We start from the raw sequence: 27096 nt of genomic DNA, 5'->3' as shown, positions 1-27096 counted from the left end.
TTCACAACTTTGGATGGAAACCCGGCTAATGACACTAATTCATTCAAGTCCCCCAAAAAGGTTGGTCATCCACATAAGACAAATGCACTAGAAGACAGGAAGATGCAGAGACTCTCAATGGTGAATCGGTTCAACACTGCAGAAAGAATCAAAAGGCTAGGCTCACCTTTGCTGAGGAGCATGTTGTCTGGAGAGAAAAGAACTGGTCCAAAGTTCACTTTAGTGATGAGAGCAAGTTTAATTTATTTGGCTCTGATGGGAAACATTCCGTTCGGTGTCAAACTGGGGAAAGACGGCAGTGAAAGGTGGAGGAGGAAGTGTCATGGTTTGGGGGTGTTTTCTACAGCAGGAGTTGGGCTTCTTATACATCTACATGGCAGGTGAATACAAATATTTATATATTTACCCTTCAAAATTTTAGTTTGGAAAAAGATGTTTGGAAAAGATGAAATGGAGAGCAACCCAAACTGGCTCTAGCAATTTCTATGGTGCAAATTATGGGAAGTGCTTGTACCGTCTGCATGATGTTTGTGTTGAGGAGGACACATTTGCTGTTTGGATTGTTTTCTTGTTGAGGTGATCAGTTGATTTTCATTTATTGAGAAAAGTTATGCCGTTTTGGTGGCCTGCGGCAGCTGTATGCAGCAGTGCTATCTGTGAATCTGCCTGAGAAGAAGAACGAGAGATGGAGAGGTTGATAGGGAAAAGAGGCATTATGTTGGGGAGGTGTCGTAAGAGAAGAAAAGATAGGTGGGTCGGGAGGCATTGTGAGGGAAGGAAACAGAGAGAAGGATGGAGGGAGATAAAGAGAGATTGTTTTAAGGGGTGGCTTTTTCAAAGCCATTTTATAACGCAGTTGTAGATTGTTGGCTCTGTCCAGGCACTCAGCCAATCGCATGCTGCCTCTCACCCCGCCGGCCAATCAGATCGCTGGCTGATTTTGTCACTGCTGCACTGGTGGTATGACACAGGAAATGAATCTCTCTCTTCATAAAGGCTGTTTTTCATCACACACCTCCCTTTTAAATGACTCCAGTAAACACACACATGCATATTTTGGCTCTTCCAGCAGGATGTTCAAGAAGATAAGTGAGCTGAGTAATTAGACTCATTAATTATAGATGAACAGGGCTGAAGTTATGGCTGTTCAGGGGAGGTGAACCGAGGGTGTCCAGAGACCCTGTGACCTTGGGACTACAATTAATGAAGACAAACAACAGATGATTTTAGAGCCCACCCCCTTCCTCGGGGGGGGGGGGGGGCAGCTTGGCTGTGTGGTTGCCTCCGAAACACTGCTTCTTCTGTCTGCACAGCAGGCCCATGATAGCCGCCTCTCAGTTCAACACCACAGCGCTGTCACCCTTCACTGCCTCCTGCTTCCGTGTGTTTGTGTACGTGCGCGTGTTGAAGGTGACTCTGGTTTATCAAAGCATTGTGGTGTCACAGGTCACCAGTCGGGTGAAGCGGGACATGTAAAGGTCAGAAGGTTATGTTGTGGTCGAATATTTAGTGGGAAAACAATCAGCCTGTGCAGACAGCAGTATTAGTGTTACAAATGTGCTGTCACACCAAAACATGCTCATGCCCTGTGCTATTATCTTATCCCATATTAAACAATGGCGTGTAGATTAATGTTCATAAGCTTAACTTATATTTTACATTGGAGTGTATTGAAGAATTGCTAGCAATTTGACCTTACAAGTATGCAGATTTGCATATCGGTTATCGGACACCTACTGTATGCATTAAAAATAATCTATATCATATTGTTCATAAAAGGCTGCTAAATTAATAATTGAAAAAATGTTAAAAGGCAATATAATAGAGTCCTGTTTGTCTTCATATTCACTTTTCTATGTAAGGGAAGTTCATTAAGTTCATAATGATTTTGGTCATCATATTTTATTTATATCAGGTTTAAAATGCTGCTCTTGCAGAATCTAAAAAAACTTAAACCTCTGCTAAGTCCTGTAAGTGCTTGTCAGAATCACATATTTTGAAATCAGATTCTCTGTTATTCCAGAACTCCAGGCAAGAGACGAATCGAGGTGATTGCTCTCTTAGACTCTCCTCTGTGCTGACTGCTGGATCGGGGATTCTCGGGCTGTAGCCCATTTGAGGAGGGTTTGGTGTGGTCTTCATGCTTCAGCATGCACACGGTGCCTGTTTCTCAGGCTGTGCCTGTGGCACATCTATAGAAAAGTTTACATCTGGGACTTTATTTGCATAATACCTCGGGCAGTTGCACACATGGACCATATTTTCAATGTTTTACTATTTTTTATGTTTAGATCAAATAAAAATTGGTCGTTATTGGATTGAATGCAATCAGATCATATTCAATCTTGTCAGAAGCAAAGATAACTTTTTTCATTGGAAAAATAAGATGATGTAAAATCCAGGCTGTGGTAGTACAGATACGGGGATATTCCTGCCACAGATGGCTCAAGTTTTTCTGTCCATCACATAAAAATCATGTCCCTAGAGGGCGCTGCTTACAGTTGCAGAGTGAACGAGTGGGACAGAGGGAAAGCGTGAGGTGAGAGGAATGTGTTTGATGGAAAACGCAGCTGGGCGCCCGATTGTTCCAAACTCATCAGTCATGCTGGGGCCCACCAGCAGCAATCTCTCTCTCTCTCTCCCTTTCTCTCAGCCGCTTTCCTGTTCTCACAAACCACTGTGAAGCTCCTCACAAAACTTCACACACAACACCTGCCTCTGTGATGAAAGCCAATACATTTCTGCTTAACTTGACTAATATAAATCATCCCTTATCTTTAATGTAGGATATTAACTCCAGGCATTGGCCAAGCGCCAGCAACAATCTGGGGATAACCACGTTGACCCCTAAGATTCAGGTCTGCCATTTCTTTCTTGCTTTCTTGTCTCTTTCTATTGCTGTTGCAAATCTCTTCGTTTTCTCTGACAGTCCAAACGACAAGATTAGCTGGGCTTAAAGAATGCTAGAAATCTTTTTGGGACATTGGCAGTGACTGTTCTAGAATGTCAAGTACCTGTAAGGGAGCTGAAGACATTGATTGGTGCGGGTGAGCGGTACGATCGGTGTCGGCCCTCAGTCAGGGAGATTCATGGCAAGTGAACTGTATTTACAGTCCAACAGGAACAACTGGTGACAGCAGCCCTAATTCAGCACAAATAGGGAGGCTTTACATAACACATCAACAAACAAAAGACTGCCAAGAGCCCAAATAGCTCTGTTGTTTTGATTTCCACAATATATCTTTATGGAGACTGCTGAGTTAAGGTGTGTGTGTGTGTGTGTGTGTGTGTGTGTGTGTGTGTGTGTGTGTGTGTGTGTGTGTGTGTGTGTTTGTGCGTGTGTGCAAATCTCACGAAACCTGTCTAGGAATATGTCCTGGTTATATTTTATCTGAAATGTGAAGTTATATTTTTGCTTAGGGATTTACTGATTAATAATTCTGGGAAGTAACAGTAAAATGATCATTATTTTCATTACTGATTTATGATTTTAAGTCTCTACCGTTTTTAATATAAAACACATGTAAAGAATTGAATTTAGGCATCACAACATTATTTCAAGATGTTGTTATCTATACATTATTTTTTTTATTTTTTGATTTATGATTTTTAGTATGGTCATATAATATATTGTGCATTCCTGATTTACCTGTATAAGATGTAGCTACATTTATTTATTTAGTTAGTTAATTTTTTCATTTTGATATTATTGTATTATAATTATGCATATACCTGACCCTTTAGTATTTCTACCATATAACATTTTGGTAACACATTTTTTTGCAGAATCCTTGTTACACATTACATCTATACAATAGTAATAACAATAAATTCGGCATAACTGTAAGCAACAAACCCTAAACCGAACCCTAATCCTAACTCTAACCCTGTAGTTAGTACTACAATGTTGTTAATTAATATTACTCAGTATTTCATTGTATAATTGCAATTTAACAAGAGCACCTTAAAATAAAGTGTAACAAAAAACTTTTTTCTAACTGAATCATAATACCGCTTGAAAATCTATTTTGAATGTCTTAATTATTAAAATAATGCAAACAATGAAAATCTATTTTGAATGTCTTAATTATTAAAATAATGCAAAAGATATATATATATATATATATATTTTTTGTAATTTATTAAAGTACTCTAATATTAAAGATAATTATTTTATATATTTTTGGGTAAAATGTGACCTGGAAAGTATATATATATATACACAGGGCTTGCAAAATGTCAAAAACCCTGGTAGCCCTTCGGGCAGGCATTCTTCAGGTTTTGTTAGCCCAAAATGAATTTAACTAGCCTGAATAAAAAAAAGACATCAGCTGAACTTTATTGTGGACAAATTAGCATGAACAGCAAAAACTAGTTACATATTGGCAAGGGATGTAACGATTCACTAAACTTACCATGTGATAAAATTCACGATATGTTGTTATGGCACAAAGAGCTCTCCGTTCATAATCACTAACGTTAAAAAAGCTGTCACTCATCTTAGTTTATAGCGATCTTTATTATCGTTATTACAAGATACGTTATTATCATTAAAGTTCTTTACGCTGCACAACTAATCTCTTATTTACATAGCTTCAACAATTTGTTATAATAAGATGATTCACTGCTGAACACAGTACCTGAAAAAAACCTTAACTTAAACGCCTCTGATTCAAGAAATCAACAGATATGTCTGTGATTGGCTACATTGCTCAATGCTGCAAAAACACGTTGAAACAAAAATCGATCTCCAAAGCGCAAACCATAACACACTGGATGGTTTGCCAATTCTGCAATAAAATGCCATTAATATAATTTTAACTGAGGGTGCTTTTGATTTCGTTTGAGGGTGCTTAGCAAAAACTAGTTGCATATCAGGACTTGACGATTCAATAAACTTACGATGTGTTAAAATTCACAATACAGATTGCACCTTAGGGTTTTCATTCTTCAGGTTTTGGTAGCCCAATTTTTTGATTAATTGATACGATTTTATTAAAATTTAAAATGAAATGTTTTTATTTTTTTTATTATATGAGAAAATGCTGCATATTTCTTTGTGAAATTGAAATGTTAAATAATAAAACTAACTTGAATATTTAAAAGAAATCCCAAATCAAATAAAAAATTATACAACTAAAAGAAATCTCTTCATATAAACAAAGGCTTTGTCTGTGCTCTATTTAAAATCAGAGGCAACCATTTGAATTACTATCCAAACAGATGCTAAAAATATGTTATTTGGATTGTATAATTTAAAAATTTGAAGCAAAAACATTTTAACTTTGTGAATGAGACGCAAGTGTCACTCTCTGACAGCATGTGGCACTAATGGAACACTAGGTATTTAAAGGCTGCTGCCCCTTTAAGACCGAATGCACAGATTTTCTTTCTCCACTGTATACACAAATCCGGTGAAACACGGAAGTAGAGCAGCGCCGCCATTACTGCGTGCCTTGCTGCTAAGGAAGTATAAGAAGTAGCATGTTAGTCCCGTAGGCGGCTGTAGCAGATGTTAGCTGTACGAAAAGTTACTTTTATTTAGTTTTGTTTAGTACGTATGCTGTCCAGTGATGCCAGGAAGAGCGTGTTGTGTGGTTGGCTGTTTTAACAACAGCACAAAACTACAGGCCTTGAAGAAAACCGTTTGTGAAATTTACAAACCTTTGTTGCACATTGACTGCCCATGTTTATGGCCATACGGATTACACAGAGTTCCTGGTCGAGCGGAGGACCATGTATTTATTGTTTGAATTTCGTTATAAAATTGACCGAATCTGAGAGCTGAGATTTTTTTTTCTATCATAAGTAACCTGCTCTGTCTAGTCTGTCAGTCTCCGTGTCCTCTTTGCTTCGCAATTTTTCTGTGCGTGAGAAAATGGATATGTGGCGTGAGAGCGTGTGAAAAGCATCAATTGCGTGTGTCTCACATTTTATTGCATTTGTATTAGTTGTTTGAAGAGTAAAAAAAAATCTGTGGGTCTTAACGCAATTACAGTCGGCAAGTTGGTCGAACTTAAAGGGGAAAAAAAAAAATTAATTGGGTCAGTCCTATATTGACAGGGTCGGTCGGGTTATGGCAAACAAGAATATTTTTAAGGATGGCCTAATAGTTATTTGAAACTTGTGAAGCTTGTGAACATATTAACAACACAGCTAGTAATGACAGCATTCGGTTTTATTGTTGTCATCAATTAATACACTTCTTAATTACATTACATTACATAATTTTTACATTATTACATTATGTTGTCAATAAATTACCTTTATCAGTAAGTTTTGGCCACTGCCTGACATCATCTACCCAATGTTCCCTTTCACCAGACATTTTCTTTAATGAGCAGGATCCACTTTCATTGAAATGTCATTAGAGGGCACCGGCAAGTGTCACGCAGTAATGGCGGCAGGCAAAGATGGCGGCGCCCATAGAGTTCGCGGCGGATTTGTGTATACGTTCACTTAAGACATAACCGACTGTATTTACGAGAATACTTGCAGAGACAATTATTTTGAGATAATTTTGTGTGTATGTGTTCATTCAGATGCAATGATACGCGCAAAAGAGGAAAAAAAAAAATGTATGTGTGTTGTTTGGATTTCTTTTATCTGTGTTTGCTTAAAAAGAGTGCGCGCAAACTCAGAATGCGCGAGAATGGTTTAAAATGCTTGAATATTTAAAATCCACTTTCATTGAAATGTCATTAGAGGGCACCGGCAAGTGTCACACTGTCACAAGACTTGTCACACTGTCACGTATTCAAGATAGCCCGTTGGGCAGGGTGGTGATACATTTTGGTAGCCCGACTAGAAAACACAATAGCCCCGGGATATTGGGCTAGCGATTTTGCGAGCCCTGTATATATATATAATTGAATTAGTATGAGGTATGTGTCCTCCTTAAGGTCCATGTGTGTCCTGTAGGCCTAAGTGAGTTTTGTATGTACCAGGGAGCATGTTTTGGATTACAAAGCGTTGACCATTAGGAGCTGTGTGTGACCTTTGACTCGGGGTCGGATTCTTTAGGCCCATGCGCTGTTTGATGCACTTTCTCTGGTCACATAAGGAATACATATATTTCCCATTTCTGCTTGCTTCTTTTAAAGGTGCTGCCCTTTGTAGTCGTCTACCGCAGCTGTCCCTCCATCTCCCCCCATGCCACATGTTGCTGGTGATCTTGCCCACAGTATTCATTAGTTCATTAAGTGTGTTTGGGTGGGGAGAGCCCCTCTGTTTTCCCCATCAGACCGGATGCTGGTATACTGTATATGTGGGTGTGTGAATGTGTGCTCCAGCGGGGAAAATTTGCTGCAGCTGGCTATGACCATCAGAGCTGTGGGCAGAAGGCTGGTGCTGCTGTTTCTGGGTAGGGTCATCCCGGATCTGAAACCCCAAATCTGAAACCCCACATCTAGCTCACCGCAAGGACCACAATGCCGCAATTTCACGCTCGGTAGTGTGTGAGACCTGACAACTGGCTTTGTGGTATGTGTGTGCAGGTCAGTTTGAGAAGTGTGTAATGGAGATTTCATACCAGACACGTTAGCCCTGTGAGCGCTTGCAGAGGAAGTGCGAGCCGGGAGATTCTGAGCAGGATTTGGACGAGCCTCCAATGGACCCAGATGTGTCTGTCTATTCGCTGCCTGTCCTTCTGGTGTCTCTTTATCAGGGGCAGAGTGTTGGGCTCATGTCGGGGGCCGGAGTGGAGCGTTACCCTCCACTGCAGCCAACCCCACGTCGCCCTCCGAGGCCCTGCTGCAGGGGTGCATGTAGAGGAAGAGTCCTGCTCCTTGTGCCCGCTTTTCTGCTCCTGCTTCTGGGACTTGGAGCTTGTTTGCTGCTGCTCCGCTGGGCTCTGATTAAAGGGGCCAGCCGCAGCAGGGAACCGGACTGGCTGGATCTCCTCACAGGAGAGGATGAGGAGGAGGGGCTTCACTCGGATGATGCTGTATGGACGCACAGCACTCCTGTGTCTTCCTTCCGATGGTTCCCTGAGTATTTTCCCACACTTGCCCCTGGCACAGCCTCCTCCGAGCCTACTTCCAGCCCGACGAGCACCCTTGCCCTCACGTTGCCCAGCAATGCCCCACCCCCTCTGGGTAAGTGCCCAGAGTCTTGCTTGTTTACACACGCGTCCTGTTGTGCAATCGTGAGCAATAGCGCGCTTTGATTTCTCAGAGTCATCTGTGAAATGATTGTGGAGGACAAGACCAGACACATCAGCTATGCAGCAGGAAGCAGGCAGTAGAAGAGAAAAATAAAGACCTGTTAATGAAAAGGAAAAAATACAGGACAGAGTTCACTCTAGGCTTCTGTTATTCTTGCTTAGATTTTTGATTTTTTCTGTTAAAGAATACCCTCAACAAAGGCTTCATGATTTTTTGAGCATTATGATTAGAGTTGTATATTTTCTTTAAATTAAACGCATTTTAGTTTTTGTCTTCTGCCTAAACAGGAAACTGAAAAGACTTTGACACGTGACTCATGCTTTCAGTAAGCTCCCTTTGAACTTCTAAGTAAGTAGTATGCAAATACTGTATGTAAATGTCTTACCTGCTTGTTCTTATGCTTGTGAAGCTGTCATGGAAGAGTCAGTTGCTTTGCCTGTCTTGAGGCGTTTTTATTCTAAGAACTGGATTTTCTTTCCACTGACTGGTCCAATGTTGCTTTTTACAAGGGTTTAAGTAAACATCCAAATACCGGATCACTATAGCAATCATGCTTCAGGGAAAGTTCTGTTTCCTAACAGGCTTGCCTTTTGTTGCTGGTGTGCGTCGTTGTTAATGCAAACATGAAGAGTCTTAAGTCTGTACTGAAGGTCTTAAAGAGATAATAGATTACACAGGGCCATTAAAGCACTGAAGAATGCACCCACACCACAGCTGTTTTCTACATTCACTGCACATATGTATTTGTTTTAATACACAAGAACACATTTGAAAGGGAATTACGTAAAATAGCACATATGATTATATGTTAGCTTGTGTGGACCTCAATATGAAATAGTTGTACCTGCTGGTTAATTTGTTAAACATACCATTCATTCATTCATTCATTCATTCATTCATTCATTCCATTCATTCAAAATATTGGGAATTCTTAAACTTGTGTTCAGCATGTTATTTTACTTTTTACTTTTTATTTATTTATTTATTATTTTTGTAAATTTGCACTCTTGGTTTTGTGCACACAGACATTCATACTTGCCTACAGATAAAATAACATCAGTTCCACAGTTGAGTGCCAGTCTGCGACACAATCAAAACACCACTGACATCTGAACTCTTGTGCCCTGCAGTGCACCAAAGCTAATGCTACAAAACTGATAGTGTGATCCCAGTTTTTTTTTACTTGCTCAAGCAGGGCCATATGATTTTGTTTAGAGGCTTTTAATAAATACAGCGGTGCACATATAAATGTGAAATTGAGAAGACCTCTCTGAAAGGCTTTGGCAACCCCTTTAAACAAAAGGGATGCACATAATGGTTTTGCATAATGGAAAGCACTCAAAAGCTGTAAGATTGCATGCTGTATAAATTGACCTCTTGTGCAGTGATGGGATTCTGCTCCCAGCTGTAACAAGAGACAACAAGAGAGGGGGATGAGACAGTGTGCTGGCACAGGGGGTTGAACATGGCTTCACTATCATGATCTCTCAAGCATCATTTGTCAGCTGCTGGAGCTTTTTGAACTTTTTCTTTGGCTCAAGCTACCACAGGGCATACCAGAAATGTGGATGTAATTTGAACTAGCGGATATTATTTGTTTTCACCCCTTAAATGGCCCAAATGTTCTTTTGAGTTGACTTGTTGTTTCTTGTTTGGAGTCCCCGAGAACCCAGTGATTAACGTGTAAAATTATAATAGTTTTGTAATTGTTATTATGAATTTATTGTTAGTTTTTTTTTATTTGATTTAGTTAATTTTTAGTTATTTTTGATGCTTTATTTCATTATTGGACCACATGCACTTAGAAATGTAATTTATCAATTTTAAAGTAGATAATGTTTAAATTCAAATGTTTTATATGTGGGATCTCTGAGACTCCTTAAAGTATTGTAACATTTGAAGCATGTTATCAAGTCGAATTTATGTTTATAATCAAATCAACAAGATTTGGAAAGTCATCAACTTGATATTCTACTGTCAAGTAAATCTTTTTCAGCTATTAAGCTATCAAGTCTCTGAGACCACAAAGAGAACATGAGGGTTTAGCCTGACAATTAATAGAAAGGCAACAAGATGCTGCGGCCACCCGACGGACATCCCTACGCTTATGTAATTACTCATTTGGACTCAGTGACTGTGTCTCCTGAAGAAAAAATAAAACACTCAGCAAAGGGACCTCTCCTTTTGTTTTTTATGACTTTCCTAGAACCCTTTGGAGAGTGCAGAAAGATAGACATGTTTATGAAGCCTTCCAGATGGCCCCATTTTGCCCCCACCCAGGTCGTTTTTTTCAGTTTCTTGGCCATGAAGGATTAATCAAACTCAGGGCTAAGCTCGCTGGCCAAACCCTTGGGTTTTCAGGCAGGAGAAAGTGACCTCTCATGGGAGCTGTAGTGAAAGTTGCTTAGTGCTTGCCATTAAGAACTTGAAGAACTTGGTCTTTAGCATGTCAGGAATAGAAATGTAAACTGGCTAGTGAGCATGAGGGTTGGAAAGTGACCTGGCAGTGCATTTATGCATTCAACAAATGTTTTTATTCATAGTATGTATATATTGTATTTAATATTAAATTATACTTTTTACATAAAATGTATGTTTTCATAGTCCATAGTGCTATCAGTGACTGTTTGTGTGTGTGTGACGTCATTACCCAGTCAGCTCTGTCATGAAGCAGTTTTCCTGCAGCTCTATAGTGATTGGTTACATGACATTTACAGTTCTGTGGTCTTATGCAATAAGTATGGCAGCATGCCATCTCTACTGGATGAGCAACTTGCTTTGAGATAAATAATAATGCTAACGGATAGTTTTTTCCAGGTAATGTTCTGAAACCACCTTCCCCTCAAACTCCCAACCCATTCTCTCTTACTCACTCCGCCTCTCAATTCCCCCCTCCACCTCATCTCCCTGGCACATGCTGCCTCAGCAGGTATTTGTCGAGTTTTCCCAGATCTCCAGCAGACAGCTGATGGGAGCTTCAGGAACATGAGGGAATATTGTACAGGCGTGTAGCTGTCAGAGTTCAGTTACTGATGGAGTGAGATTTTTGAAGTGTATCACTAGACCAGAGGCATAAACATGACAGACATTGGCAGAATTATGCTGCGTTCACGCCATATCGTAATTACCGTAATTTCAAGATGACAGCATGTGACGTACTCTGAGCTGTTGTGTGGGAATTATGCTTTTCTATGGCAACCCTGTCAATGCCTAAACAGAGCCTGCGATGGTCAGGTGGTACAGCAGTCATGTGGTACATGTCGTAGCTCTCAGAAAACTCCAAGTTCACAATTTGCAATTACGAGTTCTATGAGGAGGCAAACACTTTTTACAAGTTGGAATCTCGTAATTACGGGAATTCCGATATGGCCTGAGCGCACCTTTACCCCACAGGCTGCTGACATGCAAGTCCTCCTGCAACTTTGGAAACATTGGCATAACGCTGTTTTTAATCTGACTGTCAGAGAGTGCTTGGAAACTTTCCGTTTGGAAAAGTCCAAATTTATGTAATGCATAAAACAGGGAAGAAATTTAAATGAGTAGTATACAGCTGTCCAATTTCAGCATGTTTTGCGTGCGCTGGAACGCTTGCTTGCTTTTGCATCATGCACGGCAAAATTCATGAAGTGAATATCATTTTAATATAACCAGCTTTGCAGTGCACCCTTGTTCACCCTCAAGGGGATAAACAGAGTCGACGGTAAGGAATACAAACGTGCCTGCTCATGTAGCTCTGGGTGAGTGTGCACATTTTAAAGGCTGAGCTGGATGTTAGAGTGTCTGGATGTGGTCTTTATTAGGCTCTGAGGGCAGCTCTCAGAGGAACGCTGATTTAATGTCTACGGGCTCCATCTTTCCATCCAATGTAGCTGAGTCTTGTTGAGCGTGCTGTGTCATTAGTGCTCTAGTGAGGTAAACAGGCACTGAGACATGCTAAAATTGGATCCCAGCCTGCTCGTATCCATGTTGTTGAGTGTAGTGGTTATTATAGTTTGATTTTTGTTTTGTTTGGTGTTTTTATTTTTGTTTATTAATGTTTTTTTGTATTTTGAAATTTAATGATACACAGATGATTCAGGATGGCTGAGTTTTCTTAGAGATGTGGTATTCAGATCTGTAGTATCCAGACAGAAAAAAAGGGAATGGGACTGTGTTTGTTCAGCCAGTAAAAGTCTTGTTCTGGAAACCTGTTTGGAAACAGTCAATATTGTAACAATTCTGTTTACTGATGCTAGTAGCATAGAAAATACACATATAAAAAGGCAAATATGTAAAAATAATAAATAAGTATATCAAATTAATTAAATTTAAGTGAAAAAGCATGCATTTTATAAAAAAAGATGCCAGCGTTTGAGTACAGTTACTGCGAAAAACATCTATAATTAAAAGCTAGGAGATAAACTTGTTAGCTGAGTGAACATAGCCCACAAACAAATGTTAATGATTTTCCACACCTGTATTCAATTCAATTTCAACAAACTTGCACAAGATGTTCTGTAAAATACCTTGACCAATGGCATGTGTTTGGGATGGGACTGTCTGTTTGGCCTAACAATGGCAGATGTGTTCTGGAAACCTGTTTGAAAACAGTCAATTTTGTTATGGTTCTTTTTTTGTTTGTTTGTTTGTTTGTTTGTTTGTAATGCTAGTGGTAAAGAAACTGCACTTATTGAAAAGCAAAAAGTAAATATAAATATTAAAAATTAATAAAAAAAAATATTGGGAGAGTTTTATATTTTAATAACAAAGACCTCAACATTTGAGGATGGTTTCTGCGAAAAACTGTAAATAAAAACAAGTAAATAAACTTAGCTCAGTAAACAGTTGACGTACACTCAAGTTATGCAAGACCACCACAACCAAATGTTGCTGATTTTCCACAATGCACAACATACTGGCACAAGATGTTCTGTAAGCTGTCTAGGGTTCCAGAGCCACACAATGTGATTATTACTTATACATAAATACACAACCTGACTAGACATGCACTTTCATGAACATGAAAGTCAACAAGAAAGTTCAGAAACTCTCTGTCCCTGAAATTCAAACCTTAACAGTGCTCTGATTCCACTCATGTGATTTGATGTGGTAACATTACTACCTCTAAATCATGTTTGATATCAGGGAGGGCCCCGATACGCATAGAGTGCACTTCCACATCTGCTAACATTTTATTTTCTTGGCCTGACTACAGCCGGGTGTTCAACACTTGTATGTACGGGGTTGCCGGGGTCCTACGATGAGCTGCTCTTGGTTGGAAAATTTGCAGCTCTGGACTGCTGGATTTTTTTATTTTTTAGAGAGAAAGAGAGGAAGAACAAGATGGCACATTTTGTATGAATTTCTAGCCTATGTTGTTGTCTGAGGCCTGAGGCTAGGCTGAAGACTATTCCCTGCAAATGTTTGGTTGTGACTCATTTTCACACTTTTCTTTTAATTCGGAACAAGACACTGTTCAATCATAACTGAATGCAAAGATGTAAAATAAATAAATAAATAAATAAATAAATTTAGCCATTACATTTTTGTTCTTTAAGATATCTTACAGTACCATTTAAAAATGTGAGGTCCAATTCTTTTCTTTCTTTTTTTTTTTTTTGAATGAAATGAAGAATTTTATTCTGCAAGGATGCATTAAATTGATCAAAAGTGACAGTAAGGACTTTTACATTGTTAGAAAAAAAATGTATAATTAAATAAAATGCTGTTATTTTGAAATTGCTATTCTTCAAAGAATTCTGAAAAATGTTCCACGATTACCACAAAAACAACTGTGATGATAATAATAATAATAATAATAAAAAAACAACTGTGATGATAATAATAATAATAATAATAATATTATTATTAATAATTTTAATGAGTTCATTTTCTGATTTTTGATTTATGTTGTTTATTTATGAAGTGTATTGTGGAGTTGTGGATTATGGTAATTGATCTTTGCCATTACAGAAATAAATTAAATTTTAAAATATATTAAAAACAGAAAACAATTTCTGTTATTTTAAATTGTAATAATATTTCACAATGTTACTTTGGTATTATTACAATAGTATTTCTTACTCTATATTGTTGTACTGTATCATTATAAATGTTTCCTCATGTATTTATGATCATTGTATAAGAAGTATTATGTCTCATGAAATAAGAGAGAAGTCTGACACTGAATTGAAAATCTGGCATTCACAATCAAATTTCAACCTAAAAAAGGAAGTTTTGGGATTATGTGAAATTTTACACAAATAAATGACGTTAAAAAAGTGAATAAGAAACGTTTAAAGTTCTGCACCCTCATGTTTAGTCAATTGATTCAACATACAGTACTTGTTAAATGACATGTTCATGAGTTCATGTTCATGTAATCTCTGAGAAGAATAAACGTTTGGTTGGTGGTCTGCGGTGGAGGGTCTCAAACATGAATCCAGACTTGAGTATCTGGATATTCCTGCTTGTTTTCTATCTTAGATTGATGTACCATATGTGTGGCAAGCTGTCAGTTACCTCAGACCATAATTTCAACTTGTCCCGCAGTGTGTATAAATGGGTAGGAAACACATTTACAGTAAATATACCTGTTATGGAAATAGTTGGTGGGATCAGAATGGCACATATGCGGCCTACATTAGTGAAATTTCTTGTTTTTACCTTTGATCAAATATATGCAGCCTTGGTGAGAATAAAAAAAACTTATTTTAAATGTTTTTAAAAGAAGTTTTTTTTATTCTCACCAAGGCTGCATATATTTGATCAAAGGTAAAAACATTAACATTGTGAAATATTATTACATTTTAAAATAACTCTTCTGTTTGAATATATTTTAAAACACAATTTATTTCTGTGATGCAAAGCTGAATCGTTGCTACAGTCTTCAATGTCACGTGATGCTTCAGAAATCATTCTGATTTGCTGATTTGCTGCTCGAGATATGTTTATATTATTATCAAAACTGAAAACAGTTGTACTTTGGCGTGATACTTTTATCAGGATTCTTTAATGAATAGAAAAAAAACAGCATTTATTTGAAAAATAATTTTTTTGTAACATTATGAATATCTTTACTGTCTCTTTTGATCAATTGGTTGCATCCCTGCTGAACAAAAACATTAATAAATCTACTGCCTCTAAACTTTTAAATGGTATTGTAATTTTAGATATTATTTTTGGGGAGCATAAATTGACCTGATTGACCCTTTATATATATATATATATATATATATATATGTATATATATATATATATATATATATATATATATATTTATATATATATATATATATATATATATATGTATATGCTGATTGAAAACAAAATAAGTAAATAAATACACCAAAAAGAAAACAAGAATACACAACTACTTTTGAATGGCTGTCTTTACAAAATTAGTTGTTGGATTGATGTGGTAGAGAGATGTATTAAAAATTTACTTTTGAATGTAAACATTTGCTTTGAACGCCGTTTCAGCATGACAAAGATGCTCCACTGTGCGTTGCTAAACAGAAACCATTGTGTGTTTGAAAAAGCATCAATTGGATGGTGATGACATGAGTGTTTGTAGACTTGTTCAGTTTAACAGTGGTGAGAAACAGCATAGGTATGTGCATAATGTGGCAACGGGACTGTCAATCTTCACATTTCTGCTTTTGATTACAAATTCAATAAACATATTCATGCGCCCCATTGTACACCCCTTGAACTGGTACCAAAGGTAAACAAACTGCTGTCAGTATGGCCGTAATGTGATTTCGCCATTTTCTCCAGGCCTCTCATTTTTTTTTCATACCCATGAGGTGCAGTATTCCCAAAACATGCTCCGATAATGCAGCGGGACTTCAGATCCATTCCAGACCTGTGAATCAGACGGAGCAGGCGGTGTGGGGGGGTTCCAGCGCTCACTGAAATATTTATCTTTGCCTATCGAACGTCTCAAACCTCAGCAGAGCAGCAAAGATGTACGGAGAGATTTGCAATGAAAACCAAGGATTCATTGTTCTAGTGAATGACTGTTATTGTAGGGAATGGGACATGAGCTGAAATGTGATAAATTATCAGTAACATGTAATGACTGTTATCTGAGAAGCTAGCATGTGTGTTTTTGGTTCTTGTGCAACCACGTGGCTGTTCTCTTTATTGTTTACTAAGCACTCACTGAAAGCTCTGTCTTTTGTTTTTTGGGTGGCATGCTGATGTCTTAAGATGTTTTGTCTTTGTTTCCTGCAGTAACCACAACGTTATCACCGGGCTCCGGCCACGCCAGAAGATGCAACGAGTCAGAGAAGGCGTACTGCGTGAATGGCGGCGACTGTTACTACATACATGGTATAAATCGGCTATCCTGCAAGTGAGTTTCTCTCCTGAGCCTTTTCTCTCATGTCAATCTGTTTATACTCCTGGTGGATCACACTGTTCTTCATCTTTTCTCTCTCTCTCTCTCAGTCACAGTCTTGTTGATTACACCAATCCCAGCTTTATTTAAATCAAAAGTATTCTACATATTTGCTCTTTCTTAAACTATGGGCATTTTTAGGTTCTGTGCACATGGGGGAAAAAATAAATGAAAAAGTCCTAAAACGCTGTTTTATACATTGTGTATATACATTCATCAAGGATTTGATTTGATTTTTGAACCAACAAATGTCATTTCCATCATATTCCAAATTAACAACAAAATTTTAGAATAAAAAAGGCTGGCTTCTTCATCTAGCTAATTTCAGAGTCAGCATTTTATGGACTCTAAATAAACTAAGAGAAATAGTTTCATACTTGCATAGTTTAGAAAAATTACAGCTCGGAAATGATATACTATTAAAAAAAATATTCTGATTATAAGCAAAATTGTTGGTTGTGGCAGCAAAAATTGCTGTAGTGTACATCATTTATTTGCTTGTATTTTTATTGTGTTTAAGTGTTGTGGAGGTTTTTTTTTTTTTAATTTAATAAGATTTGAGTTTTGTATTTATGTATATATGCATGTGTGTGTCTAAAGGATGTAAAAAGTACATGAAAAAGATGGAAAATCATGGGTAAAACAATTTAAATCACAGATTAAAATGTTTGAAATTATATTATAAAATTAAATATTGAAATTATTACAAAAAGCAGCACAAATAAAAGATGAATGCATAGTTTTTAATATGACCATCATATATAAAAAAGAAAAGTTGAAATCTGTTTATTTTAACAAAAACCAACCTACTGGGACATAATTATGCCCATAATTAAAGAAACAGCAGTATATTCAATGATGTTCTTCTACAATTTCTGTTCTTCATAATGTTTCTAACTAAGAGATTAAGAACTGCACGCTAAGTGAAGTAAGAATCCCTAGTTTTTGGAGTTCCTTGTTTCTTTCCAGCAAAAGCCAAATGGTATCCATCAAGTCACCCATCCTTTATACTTAATCTCTTTCTCTCTTTCTCTCCATCTTTCGCTCTGTCTTCGGTCGAGTCCTTCTTGAGTCAGGGCACAGCGGGTTGACTCACTGGTGCAGATGTTGATGAGTGTGATATGACTGTGATGTTCTTTGGGATTTGAAAAAAACAGGCCTCTCATCCTGCTCCGGTGGCCCACGTTTAGCGTGCTGGAGCGATGTGCATCAAACCATTGTGAAATGCCATGTCATGCTGGTTTAGTGCTGGAACAAATATTTACGAGAGTCAGAGGCCTCCTACAAGGTAAATAAGTCAGTTTGCTTACATTTCAATCACAGAGGAAAAGGACACCGATTTCCACAGACGCTTTTAAATCAGGGATGCTCAGGACGTCTTGTTATGGGCCGAAAAAAATATTTTCGCTTGCATTATCAAAACAAGACCAAGGCGATTAAGTAGCTGTGAAGGGCGAGATAACAAATAAGGATGCACGTGGAAACGAGTTTGTGTTTGTGCATTATATGGAGCTATTTATGCAAAGGGGTATTATAGCAATGAACCATAAGGTGCTGGTTTTCCTCTTCTTTTTTTTTCTTTCTTTTTTTAAATCAATTTCAAACTGCATGTTGCGTGATGTTATGAGTGCACCTGCTGGTATTTTCAGCCCAGCTGCATGGTCTGCACGTCTGCGTCCCTGGAATCCTGTTCAGCAAGCAAACAGCCAGGACATGGCTGCAACAGCCATTCAATAAGTTGTGTACAAATTGGAAGGAGCAATAACTCAATTGCTGCAGCTAATTCACTCATGGGTGAGGCACAGGTCCAGAAAAGTCGGATAATGCAGTAAAGGCCCGCTGGGAATTGTTGCCCCAGAGCTATCTTATTTCAATATAGGCCAGACTTCCATAGGAATTACTCACCAGTCGGACAAGTCCAGCCATACAAGCTACCTCATATTTATGCCTGCCTTTTTCTTTGAAATACAAAGTTACACACACACATATGGAGTGAGGGAAGAGGTAATAAATGACCCAGGCCATAATTATTTTCTTGCTGGGATGATGATGAGTGGGGGTGGGGTATTTTACAGCCTGCCAAGTTACAGCAGCTCCACATCGACACCCCTGTCATGTTTACATAAGACTGGGACAGATGACAAAACTGAGGAGGAGAGGGAAATGCCAGAAGAGATTCATGGCCCGCCGCTGAGGGGGCCCCTGACTGGTATCCGGCGCTGCTTTTTCAATGCCCCCAACACCTTCTTGTGCTGAACTTCAAGGACAAGTTCTGATTTGAAGACTGTAGGTTATTGAGTTTAGTGGTCGTTTTACTATAATAACATCTTCTCTTGAACAGTATTTGTAATAAAAAAAATAGTATAAATGTATATTATCTACTATATTAAGCTAGTGCATTAGCTAAATTTAAACAAATCAAATATCTTTAAAAAGTTTTTTTTTTTTTTTTTTGTCCTGCCTTTTTTTTTTCCTTTTTTCACCTGTTCATTTCAATCATAATAATGCTGCAGTGTTTTTTTATTTTAAATATATTTTGTTGGGATGTTGTTGTTTTTTTTGTAGAAAGATGTTTTAATTATTTACCAATTTTATTGAACAGAAACATTTACCTGTGGTTTGTTTTAAATTATTTTATTTATTATATTATATTCCTTACATTTTTTTAAAAATACATTCTTTTTTTTATTTGGTATTTTTCTTTATTTTTTTGGAACCTCATCTTGTTATATTTTACATTTTAACAAAAAATAAAAAAAATAAAATAAAATGTAGACTGCATTCATATAGCTCATCTATCTGTAATTAAAGTATAAGTTTATCACTAATCACAGCTAGCTAGTTCTGTTCTTAATTCGCAACTGTTTCCAATTCTAGCATAGTTTTTATTTAAATTTATTTGATTAAATGTTATACATTTTTTATTTAATATTCATTACTAAAAAGCTACAAAATCTGGGTTTAAAACTGTATTTTACACGTCACAGGGCTGCAAAAATGCCAAACCTCATATAAAACGGACCGAAAATTAAACCGCTGATATAATATTTAGCTTTTTATAATATTTAGCCTAAGTGCCTCTTTTCACTGACCATTTGTTGAAAAAAAACGAAAACTTCAATTTCTAAGAGCTTCAGGCACTTTTGTGTACTCTGTTCGTGGAAAGCTTTCCAAATATTAGTGCATGAAAACAGCTGCTTCTAAAGTGTTTTTTTTTTTTTTTTTTTTTTTTTTTTTATGATAGCAGTATTTTCTTAGTACTTTTTATGTTTAGTTCATTTTTATACTTAATTATGATAAAGAGTGTTGGTTTTGTTTTCATGTTTTTTTTGTTTGGGTATGACGTGTGTGTGTTGGATCAATTCTACATTCTTTGATTCATTTGGACAGATTCACCAGCAGGATAGAAGTGATGCAGAGCCTTCTGGGTCAGAATGGACTCTTTCAGTCTCTCATTTTACAGTTACAGTGACCTGATCGAGGGCACATGACTTATGGCAGCTTTACACAGTGAAACGTCAACTACAGCCTTTTAGTAAAGCTTTGAATAATTGACTAAATAGTTAAATAAAGAAAATAGATTAGCAGAATGACAAAGCATGAAGATATAGTACAAATGCATTTTAGCCTTTTGAGGATCTGGGCTAATATTAGTGTATGATTTGCCAGTGGTGCTGGTTAGAGACTGATGTGTGTTTTAAACAGGATTAGATGTTATAATGGCTGAGGGAGCTATTTTTAGAGGGGTTCTGTGTATGTTTGCAGTGATTTCTATTACACAGTGTATTTCATTGTGAATGTGAATGGCTGTTGTTGACTTTTTATTGTTTTTGCTTTTCTAGTAACTTCATCTTGTATTATGGAATTAAAAAAAAAAAAATGCTTGTCTGCAAAGATAGCCATGTATTTTCCGGTTGTTTCTGCACTGGCTCATTGCCATGTTGAGTCTTCCCAGTGTGGTAATGGTTCAGCTTCAGTACATGTGCTGTGTTGTGCGATATACGGTTTGGCCACCTGGAGCTGGATTCTTGGAACTGGTATCTGTGTTCCTGATGTCTAGGCTTGTTTGGAATATCATGATGTTTATCTTCTTCAGGTTTACTTCTACAGCCCGGTTCTGGCAAAAATTCACTCTTTCTGTTTCTCTCTCACCGCCTTTGTAGATTTTCATTAAACAGAGTCTATCGGCTCTTGCTGCCAGTGAGAGAGAGAGAGACAGCGAAAGAGAGGGAATGAAAAATGCATGTCCAGAGCTGAGGAGGATGCACTCAGGGGTTGGGAAGGGGGGAAGACTGGAGGAAACAGACAGCGTATGAAGAAAAGAGAATAATGCAAAGATGCATAAGAAATAAAGCAAGTGGGAGAATGGAGCAGGTGTCTATGACTGTAAATATATACAGATAATTAATAGACCAGTCAAAAGTTTGGATACGTCAAATTCCTATTCTAAACTTTTTATTTATTATTAATTATGACTTTATTGCTTGAAGACTACAAAATTGGGTTTTACATTTTGTTAATCAGGGAGCTAAAAATGGAAAACCTCTATATGAAATCAACAGAAAATTTAATTTAGTTTGACCTCCTGAGGCTGATGATCAACAAGTTTGGATATTTACTTACATACTTTTAGTAATGGCTTTATCATTGTTCTAAAATGTGTGAAATAATAAACATTTTAACCATTATGAAGCCAATATTAATCCTTATTAATAATAATATTAATACATATAAATATATTAAGTCAGTGCATCCTGTGATGCTTTTTAAATCTTTGAAAATTAATATAATAATAATAATATATTCTTAATAATAAATGATTTAAATAATAATGCTGGGATGCTTTTTGAATGTTTAAAAAATGAATAGCTTTTGTGAGAAAGCTATGTGTTTTTCATGATCTATTTATTTATTATTGATATTAAAGAAAATAATTCTCTTAATAATAAGGTAATTAAGTCAGTGCATCCTGTGATGCTTTTTAAATGTTTGAAAATTAATATAATAATATGTCATTAATAATTCATATAAATAGTAAAGCCGGTTCATCCTTGATTTTTTTTAAATGTTTGAAAAGTAATATAATAATATATTATTAATACTAATTCATATAAATAGTAAAGCCAGTTAATCCTGGATTTTTTTTTTTTATGTTTGAAAATTAATATAATAATATACAATATCATGAATAATAGTTCATATATAAATAGTAAATCCAGTTCATCCTGGGATGCTTTTTAATGGTTTGAAATTTTATATAATAATATGTCATTAATGATAATTCATATAAATCGTAAATCCAGTTCATCCTGGATTTTTTTTAAATGTTTGAAAATTAATAAAATATATTATTAATACTAATTCATAAAAATAGTAAAGCCAGTTAATCCTGGAGTTTTTTAAATGTTTGAAAATGAATATACTGTAATAATATATTATTAATACTAATTCATATAAATAGTAAAGCCAGTTAATCCTGGATTTTTTTAAATGTTTGAAAATTGATATAATAATATACAATATCATTAATAATAGTTCATATATAAATAGTAAATCCAGTTCATCCTGGGATGCTTTTTAAATGTTTGAAAAATAATATAATAATATGTCATTAATGATAATTCATATAAATAGTAAAGCCAGTTCATCCTGGCTTTTTTTAAGGTGTTTCAAGGTTTCATTTTTTAAGGTGTTTTAAAGATCATAAAAAAAGTCAAAATTTTTGATTGGTACATTAATCCTTTGACCAACCTGAAAATGTCATCACATTACCACATTTCTTCAAGGTGAAGACACAAGGACAAGTCTGAAACCGTACGCTTTCGCAAACAATGAACACAGACAGACATAACAAGATCTGTTCTTCATTTAGAGAAAGGAATGAATGAAGTTGAGGAGTTGAAACCCCAGAGGTCCTCTCCTGAGAGACACACGTGTGCGCACACGTCGCACCATCCCTCTGGCGCTCTCAAGCAGGAGAACATTGTTTCCATGACCTCTGACCCCCTCAGTGGCGTACATGTTACTTAAAGCACATCTGCGCTTCGGTGCACCCCAGCTTGCATTCCCTTAAAGACTACAACAGCTTGCGGTCTCTCATCATCTCTCTGTTATTCCCAGGGTCTCTGTAGTTAACATTGGCGTGTTTAACCGCGTGCCAGGCGTTGACATGGCTCTGTATCAGTGCAGTGAAGAGGTTACGGCCTGAACCTTGGCTCATTTTACACTCTATAAACTCACAGAGGCTTCGTGTGTGTGCTGCATGTATTGTGTCATGCATAATGCCTCACATCCTACTTCAAAAGCCAAGCATAAAAGCTTTTTTGACTTTTACAGGGGCCCTGTATGTATGTCCTGCTTTAAACATAAATCTCACTAAAAGTTGTTAGATTTAGGCTTAAAGCAAGAATGAAGCTAGACGTGTGTTCTGAAAACAAAGTTTTAAATATATTACACAATTTTGTAATAAATTGTGTATATATTACACATAATTGTCTTTTTACTGGAAAACTAAATAAATGTGAGCCACGATTCACTTGTGCCTCTGGTGGTCCAACTTGGGAAGCGCAGGGATATGACATTCTGCAGAGAAGCTGGTGACAGAAGATAACGCTCGCTCTCACTTTCTGTTTGTCCTGGAAATTGAAGGTGGCCATTCATCAGTGATAGCTGACTAGAGCAGTTACCGAGTTAGAGGAATTAACGTTGTGAAAACATTACCCCCATATCGCTCATTACGCACTGATGAGCCGTAATTTGTTTACTGGAATAACATGAATAAGCATAATTGGCCAATCAAATCCATGAATGAGAGCCATGTCATAATCAGGCGACCGTATTAAAGATGTGCTGCTTATAGGCTGAGATACAGCTTCAGCTGTTTGCAGAAAATGTGGTTGCTTCACGCCAGCCTGAATACTGTATAAAATGATTTACAATCAGTTTTATTTCTTGTTTTCCAGTAAAGATACATAACACTCTGACAACAAGATCAATTTACTTGAGAAGCAAAAATGTGTAAGATATGTTTTAATTGTGTAATCGATTTATAAAGAAATTATGTGTAAGATATGTTTTTGTTTTTTTTTTATTTTGTTAAGAAATTAAGTTTTTTATTTTTAATGAATTTTTTTTTTTATTTTTTGTTTATGTTTGTTTTTAAAGGAACTGTTTTCAACTTTGATAATAATTAGAAAATTGTCACCAAATAAGCACATTAGAATGGTTTCTAAAGAGAACATGTGACACTGGAAATCCTTGAAAATTCAGCTTTTCCTCTGGAATACATTACATTTTAAAATATATTTAAATAAACAGTTATTTGAAATTGTAATAATATTTCACAATATTACTGTTTCTTTTGCATTTTTGATCAAATAAGATGTCTTGTTGAGACCTCAACAAAAAAAATAAAGAAATAAATAAACCTCAAACTAGTATAAACTGAAGATAAAACAAATAAACACAAAAATCTTGTTTTAAGTATGGTTGATAGATATTCAGAAAACAAAAATGCTTCAGAAAATGGTTCTTTTTTATGTTCTTATTGAACAAATGTTGGCTGAAGAATACGGGGTTGACACTGGAATGATTGTGCGGTTGTGTTTCTGACCTCGCTGTGCATAAAATCCTCTGTGTGTGATGTGTGTGAGTGTGTTTGGTGAATATCTGTGTGTCATCTTTTCCACCTCTCCTTCCTCCAGATGTCCGGACGGATACTTTGGCCAGCGGTGTTTGCAGACAGAGCCCCTGAAGTTATCCATGCCCAAACCTAATAAAAGTATGTTGACTTGAGATGCACAGCTGCAAACAGAGGACCAGCTGTCACTGGGTTACCACTGTCGTCTCTCCCTTACCTCCTTCCACCTCCCAAGGCTTGCTGGCTTAAGTCTGTCCTGAAATAGACACAGTGGTGCCTCCAGTGCGATCCTCTGCTTCTGCTGTACATCATTGTGCTGTTGTCCTAATGTTCTCTCTGCTTTCTTTTCCCCATCTCTCTCTCTTTTGCTTTCACCCTCTCTTTTTCTCTTGCATCTTTTCTCTCTGCTCGACACTCTCTCCCTTTCTCTTTCTTTCTATGGTTTTGTCTCCTTCCATCAGGTGTCCAAATGACTTTACTGGTGATCGCTGTCAAACCTACGTTATGGCCAGTTTCTACCGTATGTCCATTTCTTCTTTTGTCTGTCTGTCTCTGTTTTGTTTGCATGCTGGAACTGAAGATGTGGAATGTTGTTCTGTAATGGTTAATTATGTACTTGTTTTTCTAACAAAATCAGTTTTTTAACAATTAATCAGTTTTATTTGGTCCTTTGTGCCATTGACCCATTGCATCATTGGTTAACTGATTCGACATTATCTCGTAACATGATCAGTGATGCATGTTTTTTAAGTATGAATGCATGTTCTTTAATAAATTAAACTGTAACTTATTTATAATCATAATGGCAATAAAACAACCCCTAATTAAATGCTGCATCATTCTTTAACATATACTACAACAGAAATATAGTTATTGTTAATTTACTAACAATAAGCACATGCTGTAGATTGTCTTTCAATGCTGCATCATAATTGAATGGATAGATAATAACTATTTAAAAATTAAAATGCACAATCACAGAATGGGCACTAATAATAATAATAAAAAGTATTATTAAGGATAAACAATATCAGTGCCATATCGGTTTTATTTTTTTTTTATTTGTGAGCATCTGTTAATATTGGATATATATGGGCTCGTATTGGTTATTTAATTGTGCATACTCATTTTCTCAGTTTTTCGTGTAGATGGTTGAATTTAGTTGGACATTTTACTTAAAAATTAGATATTTGACTTTTTTCATGGTGTACATTGTAATATTGTGATGCTTAAATTATAGCGTTTAAAGCCAAAATAGTGTTTTATTAGAATTTGGTGTATTATAGAATTTTAAGGTCAGCCATTTATCAGTTATCAGCCTGACTTTTAATATCAATACTATTTCTATGATTCAACCAGTGGGGCATAGTAATAGCAACAGCGAGGTCCTGGGTTCGATTTTCAGAGAATATATGAACTGTATATAGCTGTATTCCTTGAATGCAAAGTCGTGTTCCATAAAAGCATGTTCCAAATGCATAAATATATGTAAATATTTTTTCCACCAAACTCCATGTAAATAATTTTTCTACCGAACTGTAATGTATTCTGCAACTTCGTAATTAGTTTCTAACTTTTACAGCCTATTTCATTTGATATGATAATAACAGCCTCAGTTTTCTGTTCATTAGTTCTCACCAAAGTAAAAAAAAAAAATGTAATGTAAAACAAGAGCACTATGCAATGCATTGTTTCCCTTAAACAATCCTGTCACAAATCCCCTGGCACAAATCTGAATACACCATTGTTTAGTTTATCAGGTGCTTGATTTTTATGTGAAATTATTGTTTTTCACTTCCCCGAGGTGACACATTTTAACCGTATAAGGCTACAGATCGGCGTCTCCACTGCACATGTCCATCAACTGAAGAAAAACACCTAAATTAAAGGGAGGCTCAGGAATCACTACACCTGACAGCTCATGCCTGTGAGCTATTAGCTCCTGCTTATGTCCACATAGTGCATATAATCAGGCCTTTGTGCTCTAGAGAGCTTTGCTGTGCTGCCATGTCCTACCATGACCTTAATCTCAACATATAATTTATTAGTTAATAAAAAGACAGGAGGTAGAACACGAGAGATTGATGTTAACAAAACTATCCGTGGACGGAAAGCGCACACAGTTGCATGTAGAACGGAAAAGATTTCCTCTCTGTATAAATTGAATAATTTATTAGGTGTTATTAAAAACACTCAAAGTGGTGCAAAACAAGAAAAATTATAATATGACACTTGCGCTATAACCTGTGTCATGATTTATTGACTTGAATTGTTACTTATATCAGGACAGCGGATCAAGTCTTTGCATGTGTGGATTGTTAGCTTTTCCATTGTCAACAGCCAGGCTTCCTTTCCATATTTTGTAGCGCTGTTCATTTTGGGAGGTCTGGAAATGAGTGTCTGTCAACATAAGATGTTGAAACAGTGCGGGTACTGAGGCTTTTAGACCTGGGGAAATGTAAATAGTATAAATGTAGCATAATAAGTGCGTGTGATCAGGGGCGTAGTGTCTGGGTATGCAGGGTATGCGGGTGCATATGGGCCCGGGCAGATTGGGAGAATTACTGGGAGAAGCCGAGGGGGAATTTTTAATTGAAACGAGGGAATGAGTAGGCTTTCTCTCTCTCTTCCCCTTTACACAAGCCATTAAAATAGTTCAGTTTTGTTTTTTAATGGAAAAGTGGGTATTTTTCTTTTTGTTTCTTTATGAAGTTAATTTAGAAATATGTTTGTAACATTTTGTGTTCGTTAAATTCAAGTTTTTGTTTTTTAAAGTAACGACCAAGTGGCCAGTGGCAGTGAGTTGAGCATGTGTTTGATCAATTTAGCCTTCTCAAATCAACACGACTTTGCCTAAAATAAAATCTATAGATATAAAACTTCACGCATTTCACAATATTAATTTAAAC

At 36.5% G+C, this 27096-nt stretch overlaps 1 protein-coding gene across 8 annotated transcripts in view; it reads left to right on the top strand.

Annotated features, from left to right (window-relative positions):
• Positions 1-27096, top strand: part of nrg2a (neuregulin 2a) — an 85616-nt gene that overhangs the window by 44681 nt on the left and 13839 nt on the right. For 4 of the 8 annotated variants that reach the window (XM_042710994.1, XM_042710996.1, XM_042710992.1 and 1 more), the window contains exons 4-5: positions 16383-16503; positions 24649-24707. In XM_042710994.1, coding sequence (XP_042566928.1) covers positions 16383-16503; positions 24649-24707 — 180 coding nt within the window. Of the gene's footprint in view, positions 1-16382; positions 16504-24251; positions 24329-24648; positions 24708-27096 lie in introns of all 8 variants that reach the window. The other 4 variants (XM_042710998.1, XM_042710995.1, XM_042710997.1 and 1 more) reach the window with 1 other exon arrangement.

The sequence above is a fragment of the Cyprinus carpio genome, chromosome A21 (assembly GCF_018340385.1).
Source record: "Cyprinus carpio isolate SPL01 chromosome A21, ASM1834038v1, whole genome shotgun sequence".
Taxonomy (NCBI): domain Eukaryota; kingdom Metazoa; phylum Chordata; class Actinopteri; order Cypriniformes; family Cyprinidae; genus Cyprinus; species Cyprinus carpio.
This window is presented reverse-complemented; position numbering and strand designations above follow the sequence as displayed.